Genomic DNA, 26144 nt, shown 5'->3' with positions numbered 1-26144 from the left:
GATAGTGCACTTCAGGTGTACAGATTACCTTATTTTCATTTTCAGCATTTAAGTGAATGTCATTGTCCTTTTACTTTCATTTACTTATATATTACTTGATAGATTAATATCTTGCATATATAATCTATCTATATTTGCTTTGTTTTTGTATGAAATTGGTTAGTTTAATGTGTTTAGTGAGGAGTTTGTAGGCAATTGTTCCTAGCATAGGTTTGGAGCTAAAACTATGATTTTGGACGCTTAAGGGATCGAAATGGGTGGAATTATCAAACCAATGAAATCTCAAGAACTCACTCTGTCATTTCATCAAACACTTGGAGTGCATTTGTGCAAGTGTCAATGTATACCTAGAACTGGTCTCAGTGACCAACACCAGAAAGATAGAGTTAGAGAAACTTACCATCATTTTTTAGAGCTGAAATGTATGAAGTTGATGGAGGTGCTAGCAGGTTATGCCTTGTGCATCTGTCGAGCTTTGATGTCAAGACCCATATGCATTTGCTGAAGATTGATGTCTCTGTAAACACCAATGAGCAATTTAGAATCTACAAGAATGATTTGTTTCCATGGTATATGCCATTTGGATCTCTCTTTCAAAAGCGTTCCAATGCTTCTTCGATCTCTCTTTCAAAATGGTATGCCACACGAAGACGCTGGATTGCATCAATTAACTTGAGCTGATGTGCAAAACCATCATCACCTCCAGCATTAAGATTTATGAACACTTCCCTCCTCACCGTTTCTTTCATCAGTTCGTCAACCTGTTTCTGGTAATAGGCATGCATGAGTTATCTGTCATCATGAACAAGTACTTAGTTAAATCATAATGAGCGCAAAACCATGTAAACATTTTTGGTTAAATTTTTTTCTTTTTCTTTTTTGTTTATAGAAAATTTTTGGGTTGGGTGGTAGTGGTAAGCTCCGACAAAGGGCAAAGCTAGAGTTGAGGTCTGACGACATAGTTGAATCTCCAAACTACCTCCTTGTTGGCATTGATCTTGTTGTAAAAGAGCTGGTTATGACTGAATTGTTGGAATTTATGCAAGTATTTCAAAATCCAACCAATAATTGGGTCTAGTCCTCGAATTATTGTTTATTGATATAAGTCCCTTGACTAGTTTGCCACGTAGATTACATTCCATCTTTGACATATATTTTCAAACTTTTGTATTTAACTGATTTGTATTTAAATTTTTTTGTTCCTATTATATCCCTATTGTCTAAAATGAGTAAGATGAGAATTTATATGCCATTATTTTTATTTTTGTTCACCCTATGGTAGAGGTATAGTATATACTCTTGTAGATAAATTATCCTATGGTTAAGGTATATTGTCATATTGCCTATTGCACAGGTATATATTTGTTTTTTCATATTTTAGACAATGAATAATAGTATTTTATGTACATTTTTTATAAGTAACATACAATTTTATTTGTCTATTTTTGTATCTGACTTATAGGTAGTCTTCTAATTTATGTTCCTAACTTATAGGTAGTATTCTAATTTATGTTCATGACTTATAGGTAACACAATTTATCACTAAGTTTTTTCCGTTGCTAATAAGAACACTATTTACCTGTATGTTAGGTACATAATTTAATGTGGGTGCTTGCCTAATTGATTAGTATAATATGTGGGCCTTCACTTCAATTGATTAATTTGTATTTTACCCATATATTAGGTAAATATTATCAATGAAAGAATTCCAAATTTAAATTCTGAAATTTAATTGCAAGTAAATAATTCATTAAATTTAGATTTTCAATGTTTTCCTTATGTACCTCAAAGGGTAAATTCGACACAATAAAAAGAGTAATAAAAGTCAAAGGACCTACATCTAAAACTAAAAACATGTGGACTAAACCCAATGACAGCTAATTGTTTTGGACCTAGATGTAAGAACCCCTTAATTCTATTTTATGAAAATTATGAACTTCTTTCGTATTGGTTTTGAATAAATTGGACATTAATTTGTTGTCGGTTTTGATATCTCCTTTGTGGTTTTAATTGGTTTATTTCCGTTAACTTTTTGTATCAATTTATTTTATCATTTAAATAAGTAAAATGCCTTTGGTTTTACAATAGTCGTTGAAGGTTTTGATTCGAAAGCTTTTTTGCTTGAGTTAATTGCTTAATTAGGATCAGATTTTACTATTTGTAGCCTTCAGTTTTGTTCTTAACGTGCAAATGTGGTTTAATTGCTTGGTTAATAACCCAACATTTACTGGAGTAAGTAAGCTTATATATACACCAAAAGAAAAATGTTGGTGAGAGATTTTTGGCACCTTTCTTCATTATTTTCTCCTCCACATTCTTGAGTTTGTGTTCCAATTTGTTTTTTTTTTATCAAGGGAAACATTCAAGTTGTTCATCCGATCCAAGTATTGCGAGTGTACGCATATGAGGGTCATAGGTTGTTGTATCCTGGAGGGTAGTCTGCCATACAACCTTGCTACACCAAGACATTGTCTTCATGGGGCGAAATCTACTCTTAAGGACAGTGACTGCACGCCTCAACCTAAAACTATTATGTTAGATTTCCTTAATATACAAACAAGATCTTTCACACAAACAGTAACACGTATAAAGACATGAAGACATACCTGGAGCCATCTTCCTTAAGTACACAACTTCTGAATTCATCCAATCCGTTGCAGCAGCAATCCTAGCAAAGATAGGAACGGCTCAAGACTTCTGCTCTCTCTCAGAATCTGTTTCAGCTCTCTCTTTTTGATGAGAATAGGTTTAGAGAACATGTCTGATGAGAGCAGGGCCTTAAGCTTATATAGGGCTAGGTCAAGTCGTCTCCACTCATCACCGAGGCCCGACATGACTTATCTTCCAAGCCCACTTAATTAGTTCACGCATAAAGAAATATAATAGGATCCCTTAATAGGCCTCAAAACCCTTCCTTATTTCACTGGATTTTGGGCCTCAAGGTACAACTTAATTTAAACTCTTATCAAACATGATATGACTTAGTATCTAGTGCACCGATCTAAATAGGAAAACATAACATATTATTCTACTCAAGTACCAATGGAGACCAACTTCTACATCCCAAAAGATAAGTATTTTGTTGTAATTTCATTGATTTTATTAAATCTACCTTATCAATGTGAATTACAATTTTCTAATAATTATTTCATATGATGTTTTGCAGAAAATAGCATCCATAAACCAAAATTTCCAACATGAGCTCGATGACATCTATTGCCCAAAAAAACACAATAAGCACTTGGATATAATAGAAGTGTTAGAATGAAGAGAGAGTACACGGCTCGGTGGATATAGAACCATAGGCTATTGGCCTTTTCGTCGTATTGGGTTTATAAGACACGATACTGGCCTTCTCGTGAGTTTATAGGACAATAGTCTAATCGGCCTTTTTATAGCTCTTGGCTTCTTGCTTGATTGCTTTTGTCCATGATTTATTCATATGAGATGAGGCTTGAAGCCTACTTATAATAAAGGTGGAGCACCCGATTTGCCTAAGGTCTAGTTTGGAATTGTTGTCACTTTTAAAAAAAGTTGTTTTTGTTGTGCTTTAATAATAATTAGCTGTAAAGTAAAACAGCTCTATATTTGATAAATAATATTTTTAAATTGATGTTAGTACAAAAAATAGTATCAAAACCGTTTGGTAAATTTTAATATAAAATTGTTGTAACTATAAATAATGACTAAAATAGACATGATGTTAAAAGTGTTATGTACTAATCATGTAGTGCTAGTGGTGGTGGTGGTGAAAGAGATGGAAGGGAATGTGGTACTGTGGTGTTGGTGATGAAGGTGGAGTTGGTGGTTGTGGTAGTGGTGGTGGTGAGGATGGCAGTTGAGGTGGTGGTGGCGGTGGCAGCGTGGTGGTGGTGGTGATGAAGGTGGAGTTGGTAGTTGTGGTAGTTGTGGTGGTGAGGATGGCAGTTGTGGAGGTGGCGGTGGCGGCGGCAGCGTGGTGGTGGTGGTGGTGTTGGTTGTGTAGGTCGTGGTTGTGGTAGTGGTGGCGGTGGCGGTAGCTATGGCGGTGGTTGTGGAGGTGATGAATGTGGTAGTGGAGGTGGTGGAATTGGATGTGGAAGTGAAGTGATGGTGTCATTTTTCAAAATGAATGATGGTATTTTGGGAATTAAAAAAATTAATTAAAGGCTCATCTCTACTTCTTTTGAAAGCAATTTGAAAAGCAATGCATAACCTGTTTAACTTTAAAGTAAAGTAAATTTTTGAAAGGAAAAAAAAAAAAACAATCCTAAATGAAGCATAAGTCGACCGACTTGCCTAAATCGCATTCCTCCAGCCACAACTTTATACTTGCGTCTAGAATTAAGTTAGTACAATATCTTAGTAGGAAAGCTCCATATCATGGGCTTTGTTTACCGACTTGACCATCTCCACAATTACCAACCACATGCATGTGTTGTAGCTTATTTTGTCTTTTTTTGAAACAAAGAACTAAATTACAAAGAAACCCACGTGGGATCTGTAAACCAAATATATCAAAAACACAAACGATTTAGGGCCCGTTTGTTTACATTTTCAAGGGCCATTTGAAAAATAGCTCCAGGCTCCAGGCACCAGACGCTCCAACCCTATAAGTAGCTGCATTGCTGCATCCCAACTGAACCATTAGGCATAAAACTACCACCACTCCAATGGTTCCTGCACTTCCTCTTCCCTGCTCAGACATCTTACAATTCTCAAACCAAAAAAGAGCAGCTCAGCTTTTTGTTTGTGAACCAAAAAAGGGACAACCTAGCTTTATACAGAGGGTTTCAAAAGCTGATTTATATTTTCACCAATAAATAAAAAATTCATTTATTATTATTTTTTACAATTTTTAGCTGCTTGCTTGAAAATGATTGAACGAAGGCAAAGACAAAGTGATGACTTTTGGGACATGGCATCTGCATTATTAATCTGAGGGTCTGAAGAGAAGTGATTGTATATCCAAAAATTAAATCGGACAAAAACGAATGTTAAAAACTTAACGTGTTTACTGCATAAGTACTCACCTACATTTTTTATAAAATAAAATAAAATGATACGCTACTCTAAGGGGAGGGGGCTCAAGCACCAAAGTGCACACATGGGGGTTTCGAACGGGGTGCCATGGGGGAAAGGGGAAGTCACCACCACTGTGGTACCCAGTGGCGTACTCACCTGCATTTTATTTAGCTAGCGAGTGAACGTTTGGTGGGACCATATAAACTTTTTTTTTTCTGTTATTTTATTATTATTTTATATTTATTTTTCCGTTAGAACTTAGGAGCTCAACTTTCTTTTCTTTCTTTCTATTTTGGATTAAGTGTCAATTTACCCCCTAAACTTATAGGCTACTTTCAATTTGCACCATCGACTTCTTTTTTGAAAAATTAAGTACACGAACTAATTTTTATCATCAATTCCCCTACCGTCTAAATCTCAACAGTTCATCCAATTTGCCGTTAAATATGAGAGCAAAATTAGTCATTTATATTTTAAAATAATTAAATACTATAAAATAATATAATATGAATTTTTAAATTTAAAAATAATCAATTTAAATAAAGGGAGAGAGAGAGAGAGGAGGCGGAAGGGGATGAAAGTCTTTTTTTTTTTTTTTGGGAAGAGGGGAGGGAATGTGTATGGGGTAAAAAAAAATAGAAGTGGTAATGGTGATGGTCATGGGAGAGAAGAAAACCAGGGGGTGTTAAAGAGGGAGGGATCTGCGATGGGGATTGGTCTCGGGTGAAGGGGCGGGCTAGGTTTTGGGGTTGAGAGCATTTCCGAAGGCGCCTTGGGGGCAAACCCAAAATGGTGTTTCCAGCAACAAAAATCTGCTAGGGCAAGGTGTGGGCCCCAAAAAAAATGCCTGGGCTAACCCTTGGGAGGTTCGCCCGAGGAGAAAAATTCATTTTGGCGTCGCTGCTTTTAAAATTTTTAACGTTGGCACGTGCGTTGCCGGTAGGTCTATTCCACGTGGCGCTCCCAGGCTATCCGATCCACTTGATTCCAAATCCAACGGCAGCCATTTTTCGCGAATAAAAAAATGAAAAAAAAATCGAAACTCGCACCCAAAGGCTCTCTTCCATGTGGCGATGCTCTGGGCGCTCCAATTCATTTCTTCCATCAATCCAACGGCAATCTGTTATTCGTCCAAAAAACATGAAAAAATCGAAAAAAATTTGAAAAAATACCCAAAAAATACTGATTTTTTTTCTATAAATACCAACCAATACTCTTCACTTTTAACACCAACTCTTCATACATTTTCTTCTCATTCTACCATTATTCACTTTGTAGTCAATATTTTTTTCACTTTGAAGTTGTATTTTTCTAGAAAAATTTATGGGTTCTTCCAGTGAAACCGGAGGGGCATGGAGCGTCATGGAAGATGTTAGCTTGTGTGAGTCTTGGCTCCACATTACTCATTGTCCCGCAACAGGCAATCCGATGAAATTCTGTCATATGTGGAAAAAAAATTCATCATGATTTTTGTAAAAGGGTAATTGGTTCGACCCGTACAGATCAGGCACTATCTAGTAGGTGGAAAATTCTTAACAAAGAGTTGGCGAAATGGAGGGATGCCTTGGCAAAGGCGATGGACAACCACAGAAGTGGGCAAAACCTTACCAGTGAGGTAAATTATTTGTAATTTTTGTTTTATTCATTTATATGTCATATTAAAGTTTATTTAAATATTTCTTGCAATTTATATATTTTCTTAATATTTCTTGTATTTTCAATATTAATATGAATGTTTGTTGCAATATTTAAATTTTATTTTGCATTTCTAATAAATTGTTAAAGTTTCTTGTATTTCCATTATTTTTTTTTATACTTGTTGCATTGCCAATAATTTTTAAAGTTTCTTGCATTTTCATTTTTTTTTAATAGACTATACAGGCACAAATGTTTTTTGGTGCTACTGGGCAAGGAAAAGAAAGTTTCAACCATACCCATTGTTGGGAGGTGTTGAAGAATTGTAAGAAATTCCAAATTATTCCAACAGGTTCCGACAATAGTCTTGAACGAAACGCCACTCCATAAGACACCGGCATTGGATTCACCTATGGATTCCCCGATGAGTCAAGACTCACCTATCAAAAAGAAGTCGAGGCCTATTGGAAGGAAAGCGGCGAAGACGAAGAGAGGGAGTCATTCTACCAAGTCATCATCTAAATTTTTGGAGGAACTTTCAAAGATGCAAGCCATGATAATTGAAATGTACATGAAACAACAAGAGCACGATAGGGCAATTGATGTAAAAAATGCAAAAGAAAGGGAGTATGTACGCCAACAAAGGGAGTATGCACGCTAAGAAAGTGAGTATGCATGCCAAGAAAAGATTGAAAATAAGGATCGGGATACAATGGCCATGGATACAACCCATATGTCCCCTGAAACAAAACAATATTGGAAGCTAGAACGAAGGGATGTTATGAGATGAAGACTTTTTCGTGACGATGGACCTAGCAACACTGATTGGTTAAATGATCAAAACAATTAAGTTAGTTTGCTTGCCTTTCATTTCATTGTACCATTAAATTAGTTTGCTTGCCTTTCATTTCATTGTATTTTTTTTTTTGTTTAAAAAATTAGTGGTAATTCATGTATTTGTATTGATTTTCTTGTAGTGAATGAAGAAAATATTCAACAAAATTCCTTTTTATTCAAAACATTCCATACATAAAAAGCAAACCACAACCAAAGCATAAAAAATAAACAGACCACAACAAAAGCATAAAAAAACAACAAAGCATAACTAAAAATACAACATAAACATAATGCACTAAAAAAACATCTTCACTTGACTTCATTGACCTTCATTGCCTTTCACCGCCCACAAATGCTCCATCAAGTCAACTTAACGGTGTTCATGAATAAACGACGATTGCATCTCCGTGTAGCGCTCAATCATATGATGCATGAAAGTACCGTCTCTAACCAACGGATTATGCTGCATTAGTTCTCCATTTGGCCCCATAGGTTTTTCATAAATTCGTGTTAAGGTCATGTTCATGGGATCTGATTCATACACTTCATCAACATCGTAATCATACTCATTTTCCACAATCATGTTGTGGAGGATGATACATGTCATCATTATACTTCTGAGCACCTCCTCGTCAAATAGACGCACCGCGCCCCTGATAATAGCCCACCGAGCTTGAAGGATACCAAAGCACCTCTCCACATCTTTTCTGTACCCCTCTTGATAGGCAACAAAAAAAATTTCCTTCTGGGATCGGGGATGTGGAATTGATTTCACAAATGTTGTCCATCTCGGGTAGATACCATCAACTAGATAATATCCATTCTGATAGACAGTATTATTGACTTGATATGTGATATTTGGGCATTCACCTCTCAAAATATCATTGAACACCGGGATTGACGCAGGACGTTCAAATCATTTTGAGAGCCGGCAACTCCAAAGAAGGTGTGCCAAACCCAAGTATCAAAACCAGCAACTGCTTCGAGGATGATGCTTTTCTGCTCTTTTCGATTACCATAATCCCCTTGCCAAGCAGATGGACAATTTTTCCATTGCCAGTGCATGCAATCAATACTACTAATCATTCTAGGAAATCCACGAGACTCAGCTTTTTGTAGAAGCCGTTGCAGAGTCCTGGGCGTAGGTCGCATAGGTAGTCCCTGGTGTCAGATTTTCCACTGCATCACAAAATCGAACCAAGCTCTCCAAAATAGTGGACTTCCCATCCGGGCAATCTCATCCACCTGATCAGCAGATGACTCATACGCCAACATTCGTATCACATGTGAACTTTTGCTCGGGAAGTAGCCCCAAATCTCCAGCACAATTTTTCTTTTGAACAAAGTAGTCATCATAATTGCAAATATCATGCATGAATTTATTGAACAAATGGGGTTGCATTCTATATCTTGCTCGAAAATGAACATCAGAGTACAGAGATTGTGGGATAAAATAATCTTCCAGGAGATTATTACCCCGAGAATGTCTATGTCTATCCACATTCGATGCCCGGCCTTCTCGTGAACCACGACAGCTCTGGTTTTCTTCCTCCAACAAAGGAACGGCCACACCAAGTTGCTCATCTAGTTCTCTCTGCGCCCTTTTGCTTGCAGCTCTTCTGCGCATTCTTGCTCGCCTTTCTCGCTCTTACCGATCCAAAACATATTCCATGTCTGACATTGAGAATGGAGAATGAAATCTAAAATCTGATAAATGAAATCTAAAATATGAGAAATGAAGATGTAGAGAAGATATGGTGTGGGAGGTGAAATTGGTACTTAGGTGACAAGGGATAAATTTAAAAGATATTTAACCAAGAATGCATCAAACTTCACACACTCTAGACCTTGACCAAATACTCTTATGACTAGTCAACTATCAGATATGAATTATACCAAACAATAGCATACACAGAGCATACCAAGATGTACCTGCAAGCCTAGAGAATTACTAGTGACAACCTAGACACTCAGAAGGACCCATCAATCTAGGCATCCCCTGTGCTAGCAATAACTATGGTGAAAGTGTGTGAAGACAGCATAATCAAGCAAACACCAAACAGCAGAAAAAGATGACTAGTCAACCGCACAAACCCAGATGACTAGTCAACTATCAAGAACACAAACCTAAAATTTACAGAGATGGAAACCAGAAACTGTTCACCCAGAAACCCACCATTGGGAAAAACTGGGGGTCATCAACCGACCAGGCAATCCACTAAGTAGAAAAAGATTCTTACAAAGGAACACAAGCAAGCTCAAGAAAAACCTAGATCTATTTAGGAAGATGAGCTATACCTCCTTTGTGCAATCTTCTTCTCCAACTTAGCAAAGCTTGAAGCTTAGTTCTTCATGGCAATGGCAGCTCCTTCTCCAACTCATTCATCCCATGGCACCAACTTGCAAGCTCTAACTCAGACAGAAATGAAATTTGGATTCATGGAGAAAATGACCAATTTCTTCAAGAAACCATACTCTTGAAGAAATCAATCTTGAATCTGACCTAGATATATATGATAGAGTGTTTGATCTAGCAAGATGAAGTTTTCATATTTCAAATGCAGTTTTCAAAAAGAAACAATTTGGAAAACTCAAAAATGAAAAATATGAAGGTTACTCTTGAGGAAGAAGAAGCGAAAGTTTGCTATGAAACTTTCCAAAACTTGTCCCCCAAAGTGACGGCTGCAAAATGAGGAATGTCGCTGTTTTTACACCAAAATTCCTAGGTTAGAATCGTACAAGGCAGCAGAGAATTTCATAGACTATGACAAAAACAGTGGGTAGGATCCAGCTGGAAACAGTGACTGGAAAACCTTATTAACGCAGAAGTTGACTAGTCATACGGAGAAAGGATGACTAGTCATAATCTTCAGGAATAGGTTAATGCAATGTAATGCAAAACTTACCTTTGTCAAATTGCTTGAGCCTCCATAGGATAGTTGTCAGTTAAGAACACCTAGATAAGCTATTCTTAATCTAAACTTGAGCTTGATAAAAACAATAAAATCCTATTACAAAATTGTCAAGGGAAGCCAAAAGAAAAACTCAAAATGCATACATTAACAGGAGGTATGAGCTGAGCCTCTAGTTTTATAGAAAAATTTAGACATATAGAAATGACACGTGGCGCAATTTTAGAGGATGAAAATCTTATCTGAAATTTAAAATTGGAAATTTATCTGGAATTTGAATTTCGAAATGTATCTGAAATTCAAATTTTGAATTTATCTGAAATTCAAATTTTGAATTTATCTGAAATTTGAATTTTGAAATGTATCTGAATTTTGAAACCCAAAATCTCACTATTCATGTGAATAGTAACTGCCTTAGGGCTCCCATTGCCATGGCAAGGGGCTAACTGTGGAAATGCTCTGAAAATAATGAAGGGGGAGGTGGGGATTTGTCTAGGAGTGGAGGGTGGTGGTCATAGGGAAATGGGAGGAGAAGAAAGACCCGGGGCAGCTGGGTTTGGGGGTGAAAAAACATAAGAGGGAGGGTCTGTGGGTGTGGGAGTGGGGATCGGACTAGGAGTGGAGGGTGGTGGTCATGGGGTTATGGGAGGAGAAGAAAAACACAAGAGGAAGAAGGGGGAGGGTGGGTTCTGTCTATGGCTAGGATTTTTTTGTTTTCTTTAATATTTTAAAAAGATTATATATTTTTTAATGATTTGACAGACTATTGGATGATATGTCGTTGATTTAGACAGTAAGGGGGAATTGGCAATAAAAATTAGTTCGTGTACTTAATTTTTCAAAAAAAAAAAAAAAAAGTTGAGGGTGCAAATTGAAAGTAGCGTACAAATTCAAAAGGTAAATCAATAGTTAACCCTTTTTTTTTGGTCAAGAGTTTTTTTTTCTTTTGCGTATTCAATTTTGTTGTCAATTACACTTTCAACCTCATGGTTTGGGTTAGAAACAATTTCATCTGTATTTTTTTTCTTGTTATACAAGAAATATTGGAAGAGGGACATTTTAGAATTGACAAAAATAATGTTTAAAGTTATGAATCCTTATAATATATGCTCATTTTTAACTTACATATAGGCCACATCGATCGTGGACAGATGTATGATATACAAACAATAAATAAGAACATTTTTTTTAAGGGAAATTCTTAACCTTCTACATAAATTAAAGGAATCAAAGAGACCTCGTGGCATCAAATTGTTGTCAGTGTAGGTACAAATACATAGTGGCTCATAAAAAAATAGCAGTTACCTTGATAATTTTATTTTTTTAATAGACATTAATAATAATACACTTCAAAAATAGCCCAAATATTATTCCCAAATTTTACTATTAAACAAGTTTTGACTATTTTTATTTTTTGAATATATTTTCCAATTAATCTACCAGAGGCATTCTCGAATCCTAAAAATGTAAATTCATTTTCTCATTTTCATTCTCTAAAAATATTCTAAAAATATTCTCTGAAAAAGTTACTAGACGAGCCCTTAAAATTTTTATGGGATAATTACTCAACCAATGTAAAGAAGAGTGCCCCTTTTTGGCCAAAGTATATGCTCTAACAATATTTTATAAGAGTTAATCGTTTTATTAGTCCCTAAACTTAGACCCAATTTGTATTTGAATAGCTCAATTTCCAAAATGGTTCCCATGGTCCGTCAACTTCAGTTTCGTTAAGACAAATGGTCATGCCATCAGTTTTATTAACTTTTCTGTTAAATGCAGGGGCAAAATGGTATTTTCATATCAAAATTGATTAAAATATGAATAAAAAAAATTAAAAAAATTAAAAAAACTAAAAAATTAAAATTAAACTATTCCTCTCCCCTTCTATCTCGATTTCTACCCCCCCAAGCTTGATTTATCTTTTTTTTTTGTTGGTTTTTTATTTGATTTTCTTTCATTGTTATTTTTTTATTCATTTTTTTTGTTTTTGTGTTTAACATAAAAATACCATTTTGCCTTTGCATTTAACATAGAAAGTTAACAAAATTGACGGTAAGATCATTTGTCCCAACCGCAAGAACTATTTTTGAGATTGAGGTACTCAAATACAAATCGGGTCTAAGTTCAGGAACTAATAAAATAATTAACCCTATTTTATAAATATTCCATGTGGCTCACAAGATGTAGCATGTGCTTAGGCCCATCCATGCTTTTCCACCAATTACAATGACAACTCAAGGGCAATTATTGTTCACATGGGATTAATTTTATTTATATATATGAGATTAATAAATAAAAGTTTGCTAGGTATGTATAAAATAAAATAAAAAGGGTAATTCTTCACAATTTTTTTCGATTTTTTTTCTCTTTACTGACGTCAACGCCCTCAAGTCCCCTGGAACTGCTTTAAGCAACAAACTATTAAGCAAGAATGCACAAGTAGGACCTATACTGCTTCCTTCTGTGTCCACAATCATTAAAGTTTTGGTAGCCTTTGTGGTACGTGTCTTCATTTATAAGATTACATGAATGTGACCAACACAGAAGGGTAGATCCCTGTAGCTGAAAGACCATGAAGAAAAGCCGTTCACACTGTCATTGTTGACAATCCACACAGTATCTCTCTCTCATGTCCACAAACTTTGATGATCTGTCACTTTTCAAAAGTATTTTACCAAATAATAGATATGTAAATCAGAATCAAAGTCTAAAATATTAATGGTAACGAAAATACTGATAGTTCAAAAATACGAAAATATTGATAGAAATATCGGAATATTATTGATATGCAAGATTTAAAGTTACTAGACTTGGTGCCGATTTTAAAAAGATGTCCCTACCCACAAATATTAGCCCACCCCTCCTTACCACAGGTTGTCTCTTAAGGTTGCTTTTTGGTTTTTTAATCTAATAAACCAATCAAATTTTGTTGCTTTTTTGTCTTTTGCCATGTCTGCTTCCCTTCTTCGTCTTTTTCTCTTTTACTTATCTTTTCTTATGTTGCTTTTCTCTTTCTTTCTTTTTTTTTTTTTTTTTGTTTTTTGTTTTTTTGTTTCTCTCCTTCATTTCTCTTTTTTTCTTCTTCTTTGTATTCGGCTTATTTTCTCTTCTACTTCATTCTCTTCCTCTCTCTGTGTGAATCACCGCTTCTCCCCCTCTATCTCTCTCTTCCTCTCACTGCTCCTTCTCTTATTGACTCTCTCAACTATCCCTCTCCCGACCCTCCCTCTCTCTCAACTCTTACAGTCACTCTCTCTCTCTCACACACAGAGAAGCGGAGGCAGAATGAGGAAATGCTTCTCATAGTGATAACATTTAGGTTTTGGTTGTTAAATTTTAATTTTTATCGTTAGGTTTTTAAGATTTAGAGTTTGGTTGTTAAATTTTTGGGATTTTTTTCTTATGCTATTTGAAAGAGAAGTTGCTTCTCTGAGGTTCCACTCAAAACATTATGATGAGGTTTGGAGAGAGAAGGAGAAAGGGTTTGTTTAAGATTATTTGTTTTTGTTTATTAAAAAAGAAGAAGTTATTTTTGGGTTTTTAAATATTTTAAAAGATGTTATAAATTATTATTTTTTACTTGGAGTCCCCAAAGTCAAGAAAAATATTAGTCCAATATGACAAACTTCTTGGGTCTGCTATGGTAGGTACAGCAATATCATAATACAACCTGGGGTTTTATTTTCGTTTGTAGCAAAATTATTGTGAAAATAGGGTACTGTAGATATCCCTAAACTTTGTCCTCAGTTGCAATTGGGTCCGTGAACTATTTTTTTTAGGCAATTACATCCTTTAACTCGACAAGTAGCTCCAATTGTGTCATGTCGTAATAGAATCCTTCTAGTTTCACCGTGTGAATGGCACGTGCTTGTTGTGAGGGGTATATTAGAGGATGGGAGGAGTAGCAAGGACCCTTCTCACTTTCTTTCTCTCTCTCCTCAAACATGTTCTCTCTATCACGCCTCCAAGCAGCCAAACGCTTCTCTCTCATAAAACTGCCAAAAACCACACTACTACAAAAAAGTTAATAGACAACAATTTTTAGCCGTTGTAGAAAGTCTTGTAAAACCGTTGACGTTAGCAGTGTCGTTTTTTTTACATATTTATGACAACGGTCAGGAACCGTTGTAATATGTCACTTTCAACAACGGTTTTCAAGGAAAACCGTTGTCAATTCTCATATATAAAAAAGGTATACAAGAGCGACCATTGTAATATGACCCCTTCAACAACGACTCTCAATGATAACCATTGTAATATGACCCTTTCAACAACGGTTATTCTATAAAACTGTTGTAAGTTAGCACTTTCAACAATGGTTGTCAATGGTAACCGTTGTGATTTATCACCTTCCACAATGGTTCTTACCTTAAACCGTTGTGGTTTAACACCTTCCACAACGGTTGTTATCGAAAACCACTGTACAACATAGATAATGATTGGAAAACCCAAAATTACCAAAATTCCAAAGGAATCATTCACTATGAAAATTAATGGAAATTCACACTAATAATTTATACCACAATAAAAAAATTGTGTTTATGTTGTTCCATAACTTCATCACTTTACATAATGGTCACAAAACATGCTCACTCATGCCTGACTTCGTCCATCTGCTCGTGTGTTGACAAACCTGCTCCCAGCAAGCCTTCAAGAATTTTAAGACTCAAGCTGCTTGAGAATAGATAGGCTGTAGCAGAAATGAAAACCATTAATAGATTATTAGAATAAATATATGTATATATATATATATATATATTGTGGCCAGTTGCTTTTTCTTTCCTCCACTGTTGTCTGTTATAAAAATGGATTATAGAATAGATATATATTTATGTTAGCAATAACTAATAGATGATATAGGATTGTTTTCAAGTGTAAGTGCCCACAAACATGAGTTTAGCTTGTGGACCAGCCAACTTAAGGAAATTCTAACATGAAACTTCCGTTTCTTGAGTTGTGCAGCCACCGTCACTGCTTCAGCTTCTTCCCTCTCCTTCCTGTCAGCTTGAATTCCAGCAAACTTCTTCCTTAAGGACTCCACTTCTTCATCTTTCTGTGTCCAGGTACAAACTTTCACTAAATTAGAATCTACAAATAGGCAAGTGATGCAGCAATCATATCATGCAGGCTAAAGAGTTCAACATTGAAAGACATACCAATTCATTGAAAAACATCTCTGCCTAAATATCAGGGATTACGAACAATTTGACATACCAAGCTAAATAAAAAGAAAATACTACAGACTCTCACCCATTATCAATAATTGATAACCTAAGTAGAAAAATTAGTATCTCCGTCATCCACTTTACTCTCTTTGGGTACTCTGCAGTGGCATCACAGCTTGCCAGCACTGTGCATCCTCTTAGATAAAACTAAAGACAAAAAACATTAACAAAACCAAAGAGAACGATGAAACTTTACCTATTATATATGTGCATGGCAATGATGTTGAGTATCAACATACAAATTGGTTCGGGTGGTGGGATACACGCAACATCTAAATTGGTTGAAGCATGCCACATTTAAATTGGTCCTTTGCTGTCACATAAATGAATATAAGAAAGTATCAACATCCTTATATAAACATAGTTAAAATTTCGAAATGAAACATAAGAAAATCATAGAGAAAATGTTTACTTGACAAAATGAAACATAAGAATGAAAGAGACAGAGAGAAACCAAGACAAAATTAGCCAAAATAGAGAAGATTAAAATTTGGAAATCAAACACCCAAATTCAGAAATCCTAACAAACAATTTAAAACTTGGAAAAGCACGTGTGATGATTTGAAATAATAACCTGGTAAATAGCTTGAACACTATCCCTCATATACGAATTTAAATCTTCTCTCTTTCTGAGTTTGAATACTACCTCCTTTATCTGAGCGCAAACGGTTTTTAGTTATACTAGCACCAAGAAAAAACACATCATAAGAAGAGCAACAAAAATTGGAGGAGACTATATTGAAGTCCAAGCACATGATCCTCATGAAGCTTTTAATTCCTCTACCAAAAGTATTCCTTGAGAAAAGAGGAAAAAAAACAAAAAATCAAAACATAATATTCCTAACAGAAAAGAAATGCAAAAAAAGATGTCAATCTTTTACTGAAAGATGCAACAACAAAAAACAGAAAGATAGGAGAAACTAATACATATCATAAATAAACAGACATGTAAAAGAAAAAAAAATAAGACACTATAGGCAGAGAATCCGATGAAGTGTGCTTGTGTGCTATGTAGACTTGACACTAGGTTTTAGTCTACGAATCAGAATTTGACATGCATCAACATAGTTCTTGGCAACTAAATACCCAAATGTCACAGAAATGTAAAAACCAAAATTTTGCATTATGAACCAACAATATGCAGAAAAACAAATTTCTTGATATGCATTGCACCTATCTATTGGCTAACTATGCAGAAAGTACAACCACAGTAATATGAACATAAAAAATAAGCAAACCACCCCTAAATATCATCAAAAACCAATATATAAACAAAGAGAAAATTCAAAGTGGTTAATTGTTATTAGGCATTTCAACATAAATAAAAACCAACACTGCATTCCAGTCAGAAACACCACAAAAATAATAAGGGGAATTACGAAAGGGTGTTTTGTGGAGAGGAAGCTTAAAAATTAAATGCCAAAGCCCTCTTCTTTGATTTTGTTTTTTTTTCCTTTGTCACCTGCGTCCTCCAGAAAGACAGAAATATAAAGAGGAAATTACTAACCTAAAATTGTATTCTCACAAACACCTAGTGTCAAACACAATCATCATCCCAATGTAAAAAAGAGAGGGTAGTATCTGAATACACTAATTGAACAACCCAATACTTAACCCCTGAAATTGGTAGTTGAACAACGCACTGCCTCATTCTTGAATTTCTTTCCTTGGTCCTTGATATTGCTTGAAGCTGTCATACAATAAATTTGTAAGGATAAGCATCCAGTATGCGAACAATGAAAAAATACAAATATGATTCAAAAGTAGTGATTGACCTATTTTGTGTGAAACTCAGAGCACTATACATCTATACAAAGCCCAAGCAGAATTGAAATAGAAATGGTTATTGAACCACCCAAGCGCAGATACAGAAAAGATTGTACAATAATCGACAAATTCATCAACCAAGAGAAGTAAACTGAACCCTAGAAGAACCTGACCTCAATCTAACAAATTCACACACACAACAAAGAAAACCCAAAATTCATTTATTCTGTGCAAGTAGCAGAGAGATGGTAGAGACTACCTTGACCTGAGAGACCTTCCTGCTTTATTATTGATTTAGTTTTTTTGTTTTTTTTTTAATTTTTAATCTTTTGCATTTATTGAGAAGGTGATAGCTCTTGAACAACCATTCAAATTGAGTTTATAAATTGAACAACCACACAAATTCGCAAACCAAAGAGTTCTTACGAAAGAAAGGGGACTGAGAAAGGGGCCTGAGACTGAGAATCCAGAGTTCTAACCTATCAAAGCTTCAGAGTGAGCGCAACAGCCGTAGAGGGCAAGAGAGATGGAAAAGCTAAGCACCTGTAGGGGAAACAAAGAGAGATGGTTAACGCCCAAATCACAACAGTGTCGAAATAAATTGAAACCCTAAATATTTTTTTTTTCTTTACCTTTGTTGATCGAGGTAGAGTGACCGCAAGCAACACCCAAATGGTTAGATTAAAACTCAAATCAGTAACCCTAAAATTAAAACCCAAATCCCTCTGAACTAGAAGGAGGGAGGAGAGAGAGAGAGAGAGAGAGAGACGCGAGAGACAGAGTCTCGCTGTCCATGACTGTGGCAAAGGCAAGGCGAGGTAGATGCGAGAGACCCAAATTCTCTGAACTAGAAGGTGGGAAGAACAAGACCGTGGAGAGAGGTAGATGCAAGAGACAAAAGATAGAAGAGAGATAAGAGAGAATGAGAACTATCGGGGCTCAAGAAAAAATATTGAGCCACTGTTCACTCCGTGTTTTTTTTTAAAGCTTCAATTACAACGGTTGAAACGAAAACCGTTGTAGAAAGTTGTGAAATAAAATCAGAAAACCAAATACCCTAAACCACAACGCTTAAAAACCCCTTTTAACAACATTTAAGTAATAACCGTTGTGGAAGAAAAAACTACAACGGTTTTGGAACCAACCGTTGTGTATTCAGCGTTGTCTTTTTGAATATTTGTAGTAGTGCCACCAGGGTTTTAACAGGGTTTAGGCCTCTTTGCACCGCCACAACCACAACCATTTCTATCCCCGAGACAGAGTGAGGATGGGTTGAGTAAGCCAGAGAATAAGAAGAAGAGGGAGGTTGAAATTTTGGGGGATTGGGTCTGACTGAGGAAGTCTTGGCGGCTGTGAGAGAGATGGGTCCTGCTTGCTAAGCCATTACAGAGGAGGGAGCCATTACATTAAATATCTCTGAACACCCACAGTAAAAGCATGAAGGCAATCCAACACACCCAGGTTTCAGTACACCAATTTCACTGATTTAGATTTTTTTTTTTTTTTTTTTTTGGCATTTTTACCAACCAAGACACACCAGGATGAAATTGAGGAGGTAGCAGATTAAAGGTTGCTACTGTAGATTCTTTGAGCGAAGAATTGCTGGGAAGGTGGAATTTTTTCTTGATGGGCCTCAAGATTTGAGAAAGAAAGAGAGAGAAAGGCGAATGTGAGAGGGAGGATTGGATCTCGGCGATCATCCATGGTGGACTTGGTTTGGAAGAAGAGGAAGTTGTTTCACAGGTTGGAGACAAGGAGAGAAGGCATCGCTACGGAGGGGGAATGGGTTGTGGGAGAGAGGGAGAGAGAGAGGGAGAGCTGAGAGAGAGAGGGATTTGGATTTGGATTTTTTATTTTCAAGTTTATTTATTTATTTTTTAAGTTTTTTAAGTTTTTATTTTCAATTTTTAAAATTTAAAATATTTTAATTGAAATGGACGGTGTTAGCCCTCAAATTAAAGCCAAATTGACGGAATGACTAAATTGAAACGGATGAGAAAGTTGGATGACTTAATTGCCTCAAAAACAAAGTTCGAGGACCTAATTGCAACTCAAGGTAAAGTTCACGGACCTCCAAAAACCCTATGAAAATATATGACCCCTTCCCTCTCTCATGTCATTTTCATAATAATTAATTCTTCAACTGCATAAGTCGCCATGCATGCGTGTTAAAAGACTAGCTAAGAGCACCCCCTCCCTCCTCGCCTCTGCCATGGCTTCAACTTGAAGCTGTGCAATCTGCTACAAGGTGCAAACAGTTTGTTCATTGATCCTAACTGTTCTCTATAGGCTAATTAACGTCTCAAGTGGTTGCAATATCAAAAATTTACGAACGTCATAAAATTTGATAATTATTCTTCAATTATTGGGGTAGTAATAAGTTACAAAGATGATAATGAACCCAACTTAAAGTGGCACAGGATCAATATAAAGGGAAGTAATAGTATCTTTCATGAGTTTTCCAACATGTGTGAAGTCATCTCCCCTTTTATAAAGCAGATCCACAACTCTTGTTAAATTGAGAACGCAGATGAGGACAGGCCTTGGCATAGCAGTTGGCTTTATAAGGAGCTCCTCGTTTATATCCTTCCACAAATCCACAACTTGTTTGTTGAAAACATCAAGTGTCTCTTCCTCTGAGACCCCATATTGCTTCATGTAGCAATCAATACTAGAAGCAACATGCCCTCTCTCTTTCTCAAACTGCAAAAATGTAGGAGTTCAAAGCATTTAGTAAGTAATCTTATTTAGTTAATCTTATTCAAAGTAATTAGGAATATCGTCTCATACCTTGGACCCAGCAATGTCATCCATGAGCCTAAACATGATATTGGAAGCTCTAAGAATTTTAGGGTTACTGAACAACCACTCAAATACCTCCTTCGTTACAACATCTCCCATGCCAAGTAAAGACATGGTTGTAAGTAAGCGGTTACCAACAGTAGTTGTTGCGACATGCATATACTCCTCCATGCTTGGGATGCATCCTTCGTGTAACCATCTGGCCTCAGCAAAGTAAGCTTGGCATGAAGCTTTCGCCTGCATATTTGACATATGCTAAACGAGTGATCCAAAGTAAACTTGTATGTAGTTAGAACGAAAAACAAAAAAAAAGGTAATGATTTCCTCACTCTAATTTTATCCACTTACACTCCTTGTTTAGTTACAAAATGGAAGTGTAAGTGAATAAAATTAGAGTGGGGAAATCACCACTAAAAAAAAATGTTTAAAACATCAAGCATAGTAATGAATGCGCATACAGCTTCTTTTGCATAGTAAATTCGGTATGAATTGCCTTGCTTCACCATCTCATCCTCAATTTCATTGAAAAGATTCAAAAGTGTGCGATAATATATTTGCATGTAGTCTGGCAGTTCATCCATGCAATTAACATCCCACCTGAAAATTGCATCAACCATAATCATTTTAAGCGTAATTGTAGGAGTTCTACAAAATAAATAGAAGAAAAAAAATATTTAAATAAGAAAAACAAGGAACTTGATTATTTCAAACCTCCTAATTGCTTCTGTAAAGATCTCGAGTTCTTGGAAGGTACCATATGCATCGTATATATCATCCATCACTGTTCCCACGGCAATGATTTTGCTTACAATTATTCTTGCGGCAGAGTAGTGAGGTTCAAAATATACTGCCATTGCCCAAAAGTACAATTCCACTATCCTGTTTCTTGCAAACGGCAGCTTCCTTTCAAAGTCCACTTCTTTCCACCACCTAAACATGTGTATAATTAGTATGAATTTTACACTTTTAAAAGTAGATCTTGTATGCTCACATTTAGAGAATTAATTTAAAACAAACTTACCTAGTAATCTCACTGAGCTCCTTTTTGTGCAAAGACTGAACAAGATTGAAATCTAACTTTGCAAGTTTTAGTAGAGTTTCATTATGTGAAGCTTCATCTTGGTAGATTGACAAGTAATTCCTGGCACCTAACCTCTCTAGACATTTTAGCAGAGGTCTCTCCAAGGCTTGACTTATTTGTGCTGCCAATGAATTCCTTACATGGGTTATTTTGGACTCAAGGTGAGCGGTGGTGAAAACAAGAGCCTCTTCTAGTATATCTTCTCCATGCACCCTTAGATGTATTGCTTCATACAAGCTTAGCATGCCAGACACATTGGCAGTCAAGCTTTCCTTGAAGTTACCGTTTGCATCTTTGAACTGGTTGAATATATCTGCTTGATTGTCAAAAATAAATAAATAAATAAAATTGTGCAAAACACCCATGTACATATATAATTACCTGTTTGATTGTCAAAAAAGTGTTCAAACATATATATATATATATGTATATATGAGATTTTCTATACAAGACATTATGTGTTCTTTTAAGAAATGACGCATTGAGAAAACCTCACTTTTACTCAATTTTCTTCAACTTTTGTGCAATTTATTGACATGGTAAGTTATTGATATAGAAAGACCTTTTAGACAACCCAAAACCTGAGACTTAAACCCACAAATCTAATTTAACCACTCTAGAGTCAAAGTTTAGAATAGTCATTCTACACCCTAAGAAATCAGCCATTTCAATTAGTGGGGTCAAAACAAAAGAAAATTGACCCTAATATTCGCTTGATGCGCCCTTTGTTTCTGTCTAGAGAATAACTTTATATATTTACAAATTATCTATGTAGTGTGGACGAATGCGGTTGTAGAATCTCACTTTTACCACATTTTGAAGTGAGATTTTCTAGAGGAGTCCGTTATGAAACTTAGGTTTTAGGTTTATTTCACTCTCTCCACATGTACATTAATCTTGGGATATACCTACCACATGAAACATTATATCCATGCTGCCTTAGTAGCCGAAAGCCAAGAGCAACACTGTGCAGATCACCATCATGATTGTCATGATAGGTTGTACCATGTATGCGTTCCAGTGCTTCTTCGATTTCTCTTTCAAAATGGTATGCCACGCCAAGACGCTGGATTGCATCAATTAACTTGAGTTGATGTGCAAAACCATCCCCTCCAGCTTTAAGATTTGTGAACACTTCCCTCCTCACTATTTCTTTCAGTTCGTCAACCTGCTTCTGGGAATGAGTTATCTGCCATCATCAACAAGTACTTAATCAAATCATCATCAGCAAAACCATTTGAACATTTTTGGTTTACAAAAACAATAAAAAATCATGAAAATGTCACTACATTGTCATCGGAATACTCATAGTTGATGAACCGATCTCCCCAAATGTTTGGGTGATAGTTTGCCGTGGGCCGAGCAATTTGAGGCGTGGCAATTTGAGGATGACTTACTTCTGGACCAGTTCGGATAGATGATACGGATTGTTTTCTTTTTGGTTTATAGAAACATTGAAGGCTGGGTGGTAGAGGCAAGCTTGGACAAGGGGAGAAAAAGAGTGCAAAGCTAGAGGTGAAGTTTTGCGACATAGTTGAATGTTGGAACCACCCTGTTGGCGTTGATCTTATTATAGAAGTGTTCATCAGACCAAAAAAAAATTGATGACGTCTTCAAAAAATAGTATTCTTTGTACAGAGTAGAGCATCTCCAAGGAAGATGTCAAATACCAAACATCAAATTTAAATTTGATGGCTGATGTGGCAATTTGACATCTTTCACAGTTTTACACTCTACTTGATATATCAAATTAAATTATTATTTTATTACATTTTAGTGTTGATTTATTTTTAATTAAAAAGAAAAGAAAAAATAATAAAATATTCATTTGACATTTTGCTTTTGGGATGTCAAAAATAACATATCAACCTCCAACCTTCATTCCACATCAGTTTTGACACATTGATTGTAATGATATGAGATTTAAGGGAGTTTCACTAAAACACCCAAAATGGGGGTTGAAATTATAAAAAAACCCAAGCACTATTTAAACATATAAACACACCCAAAACCCATCATTACACACACTCAAAACTCATTTATAAACACGCCCAAAAAGTTGACTTTGGGGTTGATTTTGAGTGTGTTTCTATGTTTAAATAGTGCTTGGTTTTTATATAAATACATATCTAGGACGCTTATTTATAAATTTGTAATGTTATTTCTAAATGTTAAACGCTATGTGGCATTTTTGACATATTGATTGAAGATTTACCTATAACATATTTGACATTTTCTTACATAAATAAAGCTTTCATATACAACACGTTTTACATCCTTTTCTCTTTGTTTTTCTCGTCGAGACCATTTAGTGATGTATTAATTTGTAGGTAGATAGACGTTTGAACGCATTAATTACTATTTTTTATTTTTTATTTATTTCAAAGAAAGCGATTTAGTATTTGCTTTTTGGGTGAAAGGACAGGAAAAATTGCGAAAAAAAAAACTACGTTCGATGATCTTTTGGACCTTCGCACACATGCGTACTACTTAATAACAGCCACAAAAACCATGTGCGCTCTCGCAAGATTTGTCTTTTATCGTCACAGTGTCAGTTATCATCCGGCCAGAATTAGGTTTGGCTTTGTTCACCGACTTTACATTTCCACAATTCCTAGGCACATGCATGCATCGTAGGTTTTTTTTGTTTTTTGTTTTTATCAAAATGCACTTATTATCCAAGCCATACTTAGTGAAGGATAAAGGAGCTTTGTTGATGTGGCACAAAACGCATTACATTGCATAATAAACTAAATTTTGGTTTGCCATATGATTCAGAAATCATGCATATATGTGCATGAAGGTTATATTATAAAATAAATTAGTCGAGAATTCGCATGTTCTTCAAATTGGAGTTTGGTCTGGCCCAAATACATTCTCACGTTTGATCTAGAATAAAATGACATTTTCTGTGATTATTCTGTTAACTTGTTTTTTAATGAGGTGCACTCATAATCCACACATATATGAATGATTCGATGTAAGAAAAAGGATTCCCTTTTTCGAAGTTGCAACAACTACCCATTGCAAAGAATTCAGTTCTTACAGATAAATGCTCAATACCCAAGTAGGCTTACAAAATTGATCATGATCAAATGCTTTATGGGTCGTCTTATATCTTGCAATTGGCCTTTAATATTTTAATAATGTCTGCTTGCTTGCTTAATGAAAAAAAAACTATCCTATTTTGTTAAAATTTATGAATTTTAAAAATCCAAATTCCATGGCCCAAAAAAAAAAAAAAAAAAACTATGCTATTTTCTTTGATGCTGTACACAAGGCAATGAATTTCATTGCTGCTGTGTTCTACACAAGGCAATGAATTTTTAACGGCATGACTTGATGTATGTGGCATATATATATATATAAAGATTGAAAAGGCATGGTGTACGTTTAAAGATACAAGTTTCTTTGAGAGAGAGAACATTTTTTTATGTCAAATTTCCATTTTGTTTTATCAGTCAGCCAAAGAGCACATTTTTATTTACTTATTTTCAACGATGTCGTTTGGATGTCAGGAAAAACAAAAACAAAAGAGCGCTGGCCTTTGTGAACGCGTACAGCAAGATTCTCTCCTCTGGCTGTGGGCTGTGGCTACTTCCTTTTTGGGGCATTTCATCAAACACCTTCTGGGCAATTTGTAGAGGTCAAGCTCTTCAACTCCTATGATGAATTTTGAGTTTGCAGGGGTCAATTGACCCCATTGCCCCTATGTGGATCCGCCACTGGCTAGAGGTGAAGTTTGGCGACATAGTTGAATGTTGGAACCACCTTGTTGGCATTGATCTTATTATAGTAGTGTTTCTTATGACCTATAGGTCACGACCCCAAGATGACATCAGACCAAAAAAAATTGATGACGTCTTCAAAAAATAGTATTCTTTGTACAGGGTAAACCTTACCTATAAGAGCACTTCCACCAGTTAACCCTTGCCATGGCAAGGAGCCTAAGGCAGCACTATTCATGAATAGCACAAAAAAAAAAAAGTGTTTCCAGCAGTATAAGGATTGCCATGGCAAATACTATTCATTTTTTTATTTTTTTTCACAACTTTGTTTACTTAAACAATTAATTTGGATAATATTTTCGGATAAACAATTAATTTGGACAACTTTGTTTACTTAAACAATTAATTTGGATAATATTCAGTATTTTTTTGGTATTTTTTTAAATTTTTTTTGATTTTTTTTCATTTTTTTATTGGGCAAAAAATTGTCTACCGTTGGATTGCTGGAAAAAAAGAATCGGAGAGCCCAGAAGCTTCCACGTGGCAGAGAGCCGTTGGGGGTTGCTTTTTCGATTTTTTTATTCGCGGAAAAATGGCTGCCATTTGATATGTTTAAAAAGCTGATCGCATGGCCCAGACGAAGACACGTGGAAGAGAACCGTTGGGCGAGCACTGTAGCAATGCACGCGCAAACGTTAAAAAATTTTAAACTCCTGCGCTGATGTCGTCGTGACGTCAGCGCGATGACATCAGCCTCCCCCTCGGGCCAGCCCAAGTTTGTGGGCCCCACTGCTTGCCATGGCAGCTCCTTATTGCTGGAAACCACATTTTGGGTTTCCCCTCCCCTTGGGCCCTTTGCTGCCAATGCTCTAGCATGTTTGTCATTTTCTTACATAAATAAAGCTTTCATATACGACATGTCTTACGTCCTTTGTCCTCATTCTTTTCGAGACCATTTAGTGATGTATTAATTTTTAGGTAGATAGACGTTTGAAGGCATTAAGTACTATTTTTTTCGAAAGAAAGCGATTAGTATTTGCTTTTTAGGTGAGAGGACAAAGGAAAAAATTGCGGAAAAAAACACTACGCTGATCTTTTGGACGTTCGCACACATGCGTACTACTTAATAGGTCACGAGCCAAAAAAAATTGAT

The 26144-nt window shown here is 35.7% G+C and overlaps 2 protein-coding genes across 11 annotated transcripts; both read right to left on the bottom strand.

Moving 5' to 3' along the window:
* Positions 1–14842: 14842 nt before the first annotated feature.
* Positions 14843–19217, bottom strand: LOC148918831 (uncharacterized). Of its 10 annotated transcripts, none has more exons than XR_016125712.1 (7): positions 18013–19192; positions 17860–17923; positions 16188–17303; positions 15853–15926; positions 15639–15760; positions 15322–15441; positions 14843–15078 (listed from the first exon to the last, which is right to left on the bottom strand). XR_016125712.1 is itself a non-coding variant. In XM_089049485.1 (6 exons), the coding sequence occupies exons 3-6, from the start codon at positions 17262–17264 to the stop codon at positions 15048–15050; spliced, it is 315 nt and encodes a 104-aa protein (XP_088905611.1). In that variant the 5' UTR covers positions 17265–17303; positions 17860–17923; positions 18013–19217; the 3' UTR covers positions 14843–15047. The 10 variants fall into 10 exon arrangements, 4 of the variants coding, with proteins under 4 accessions (XP_088905611.1, XP_088905610.1, XP_088905609.1 ...); XR_016125711.1 differs by having other exon boundaries at positions 15639–15738; positions 15810–15926; positions 18013–19191; XR_016125713.1 differs by lacking the exon at positions 15639–15760 and having other exon boundaries at positions 15810–15926; positions 16188–16268; positions 17229–17303; positions 18013–19191.
* Positions 19218–19674: 457 nt separating this feature from the next.
* On the bottom strand, positions 19675–22823 carry LOC148918830 ((-)-alpha-pinene synthase-like). Its single transcript, XM_089048332.1, has 7 exons — positions 22553–22823; positions 22176–22452; positions 21204–21576; positions 20894–21112; positions 20641–20779; positions 20171–20419; positions 19675–20083 (listed from the first exon to the last, which is right to left on the bottom strand). Exons 1-7 carry the CDS (start codon positions 22793–22795, stop codon positions 19787–19789), a joined length of 1797 nt encoding a protein of 598 aa, XP_088904458.1. The 5' UTR covers positions 22796–22823; the 3' UTR covers positions 19675–19786.
* Between the last annotated feature and the right edge of the window lie 3321 nt (positions 22824–26144).

Source organism: Prunus mume, linkage group LG3 (genome assembly GCF_029339155.1).
Source record: "Prunus mume cultivar Tortuosa linkage group LG3, ASM2933915v1, whole genome shotgun sequence".
Classification (NCBI taxonomy): Eukaryota; Viridiplantae; Streptophyta; class Magnoliopsida; order Rosales; family Rosaceae; genus Prunus; species Prunus mume.
Note: the sequence above shows the minus strand (reverse complement) of the source record. Positions and strands in the feature narration are given on the sequence as shown.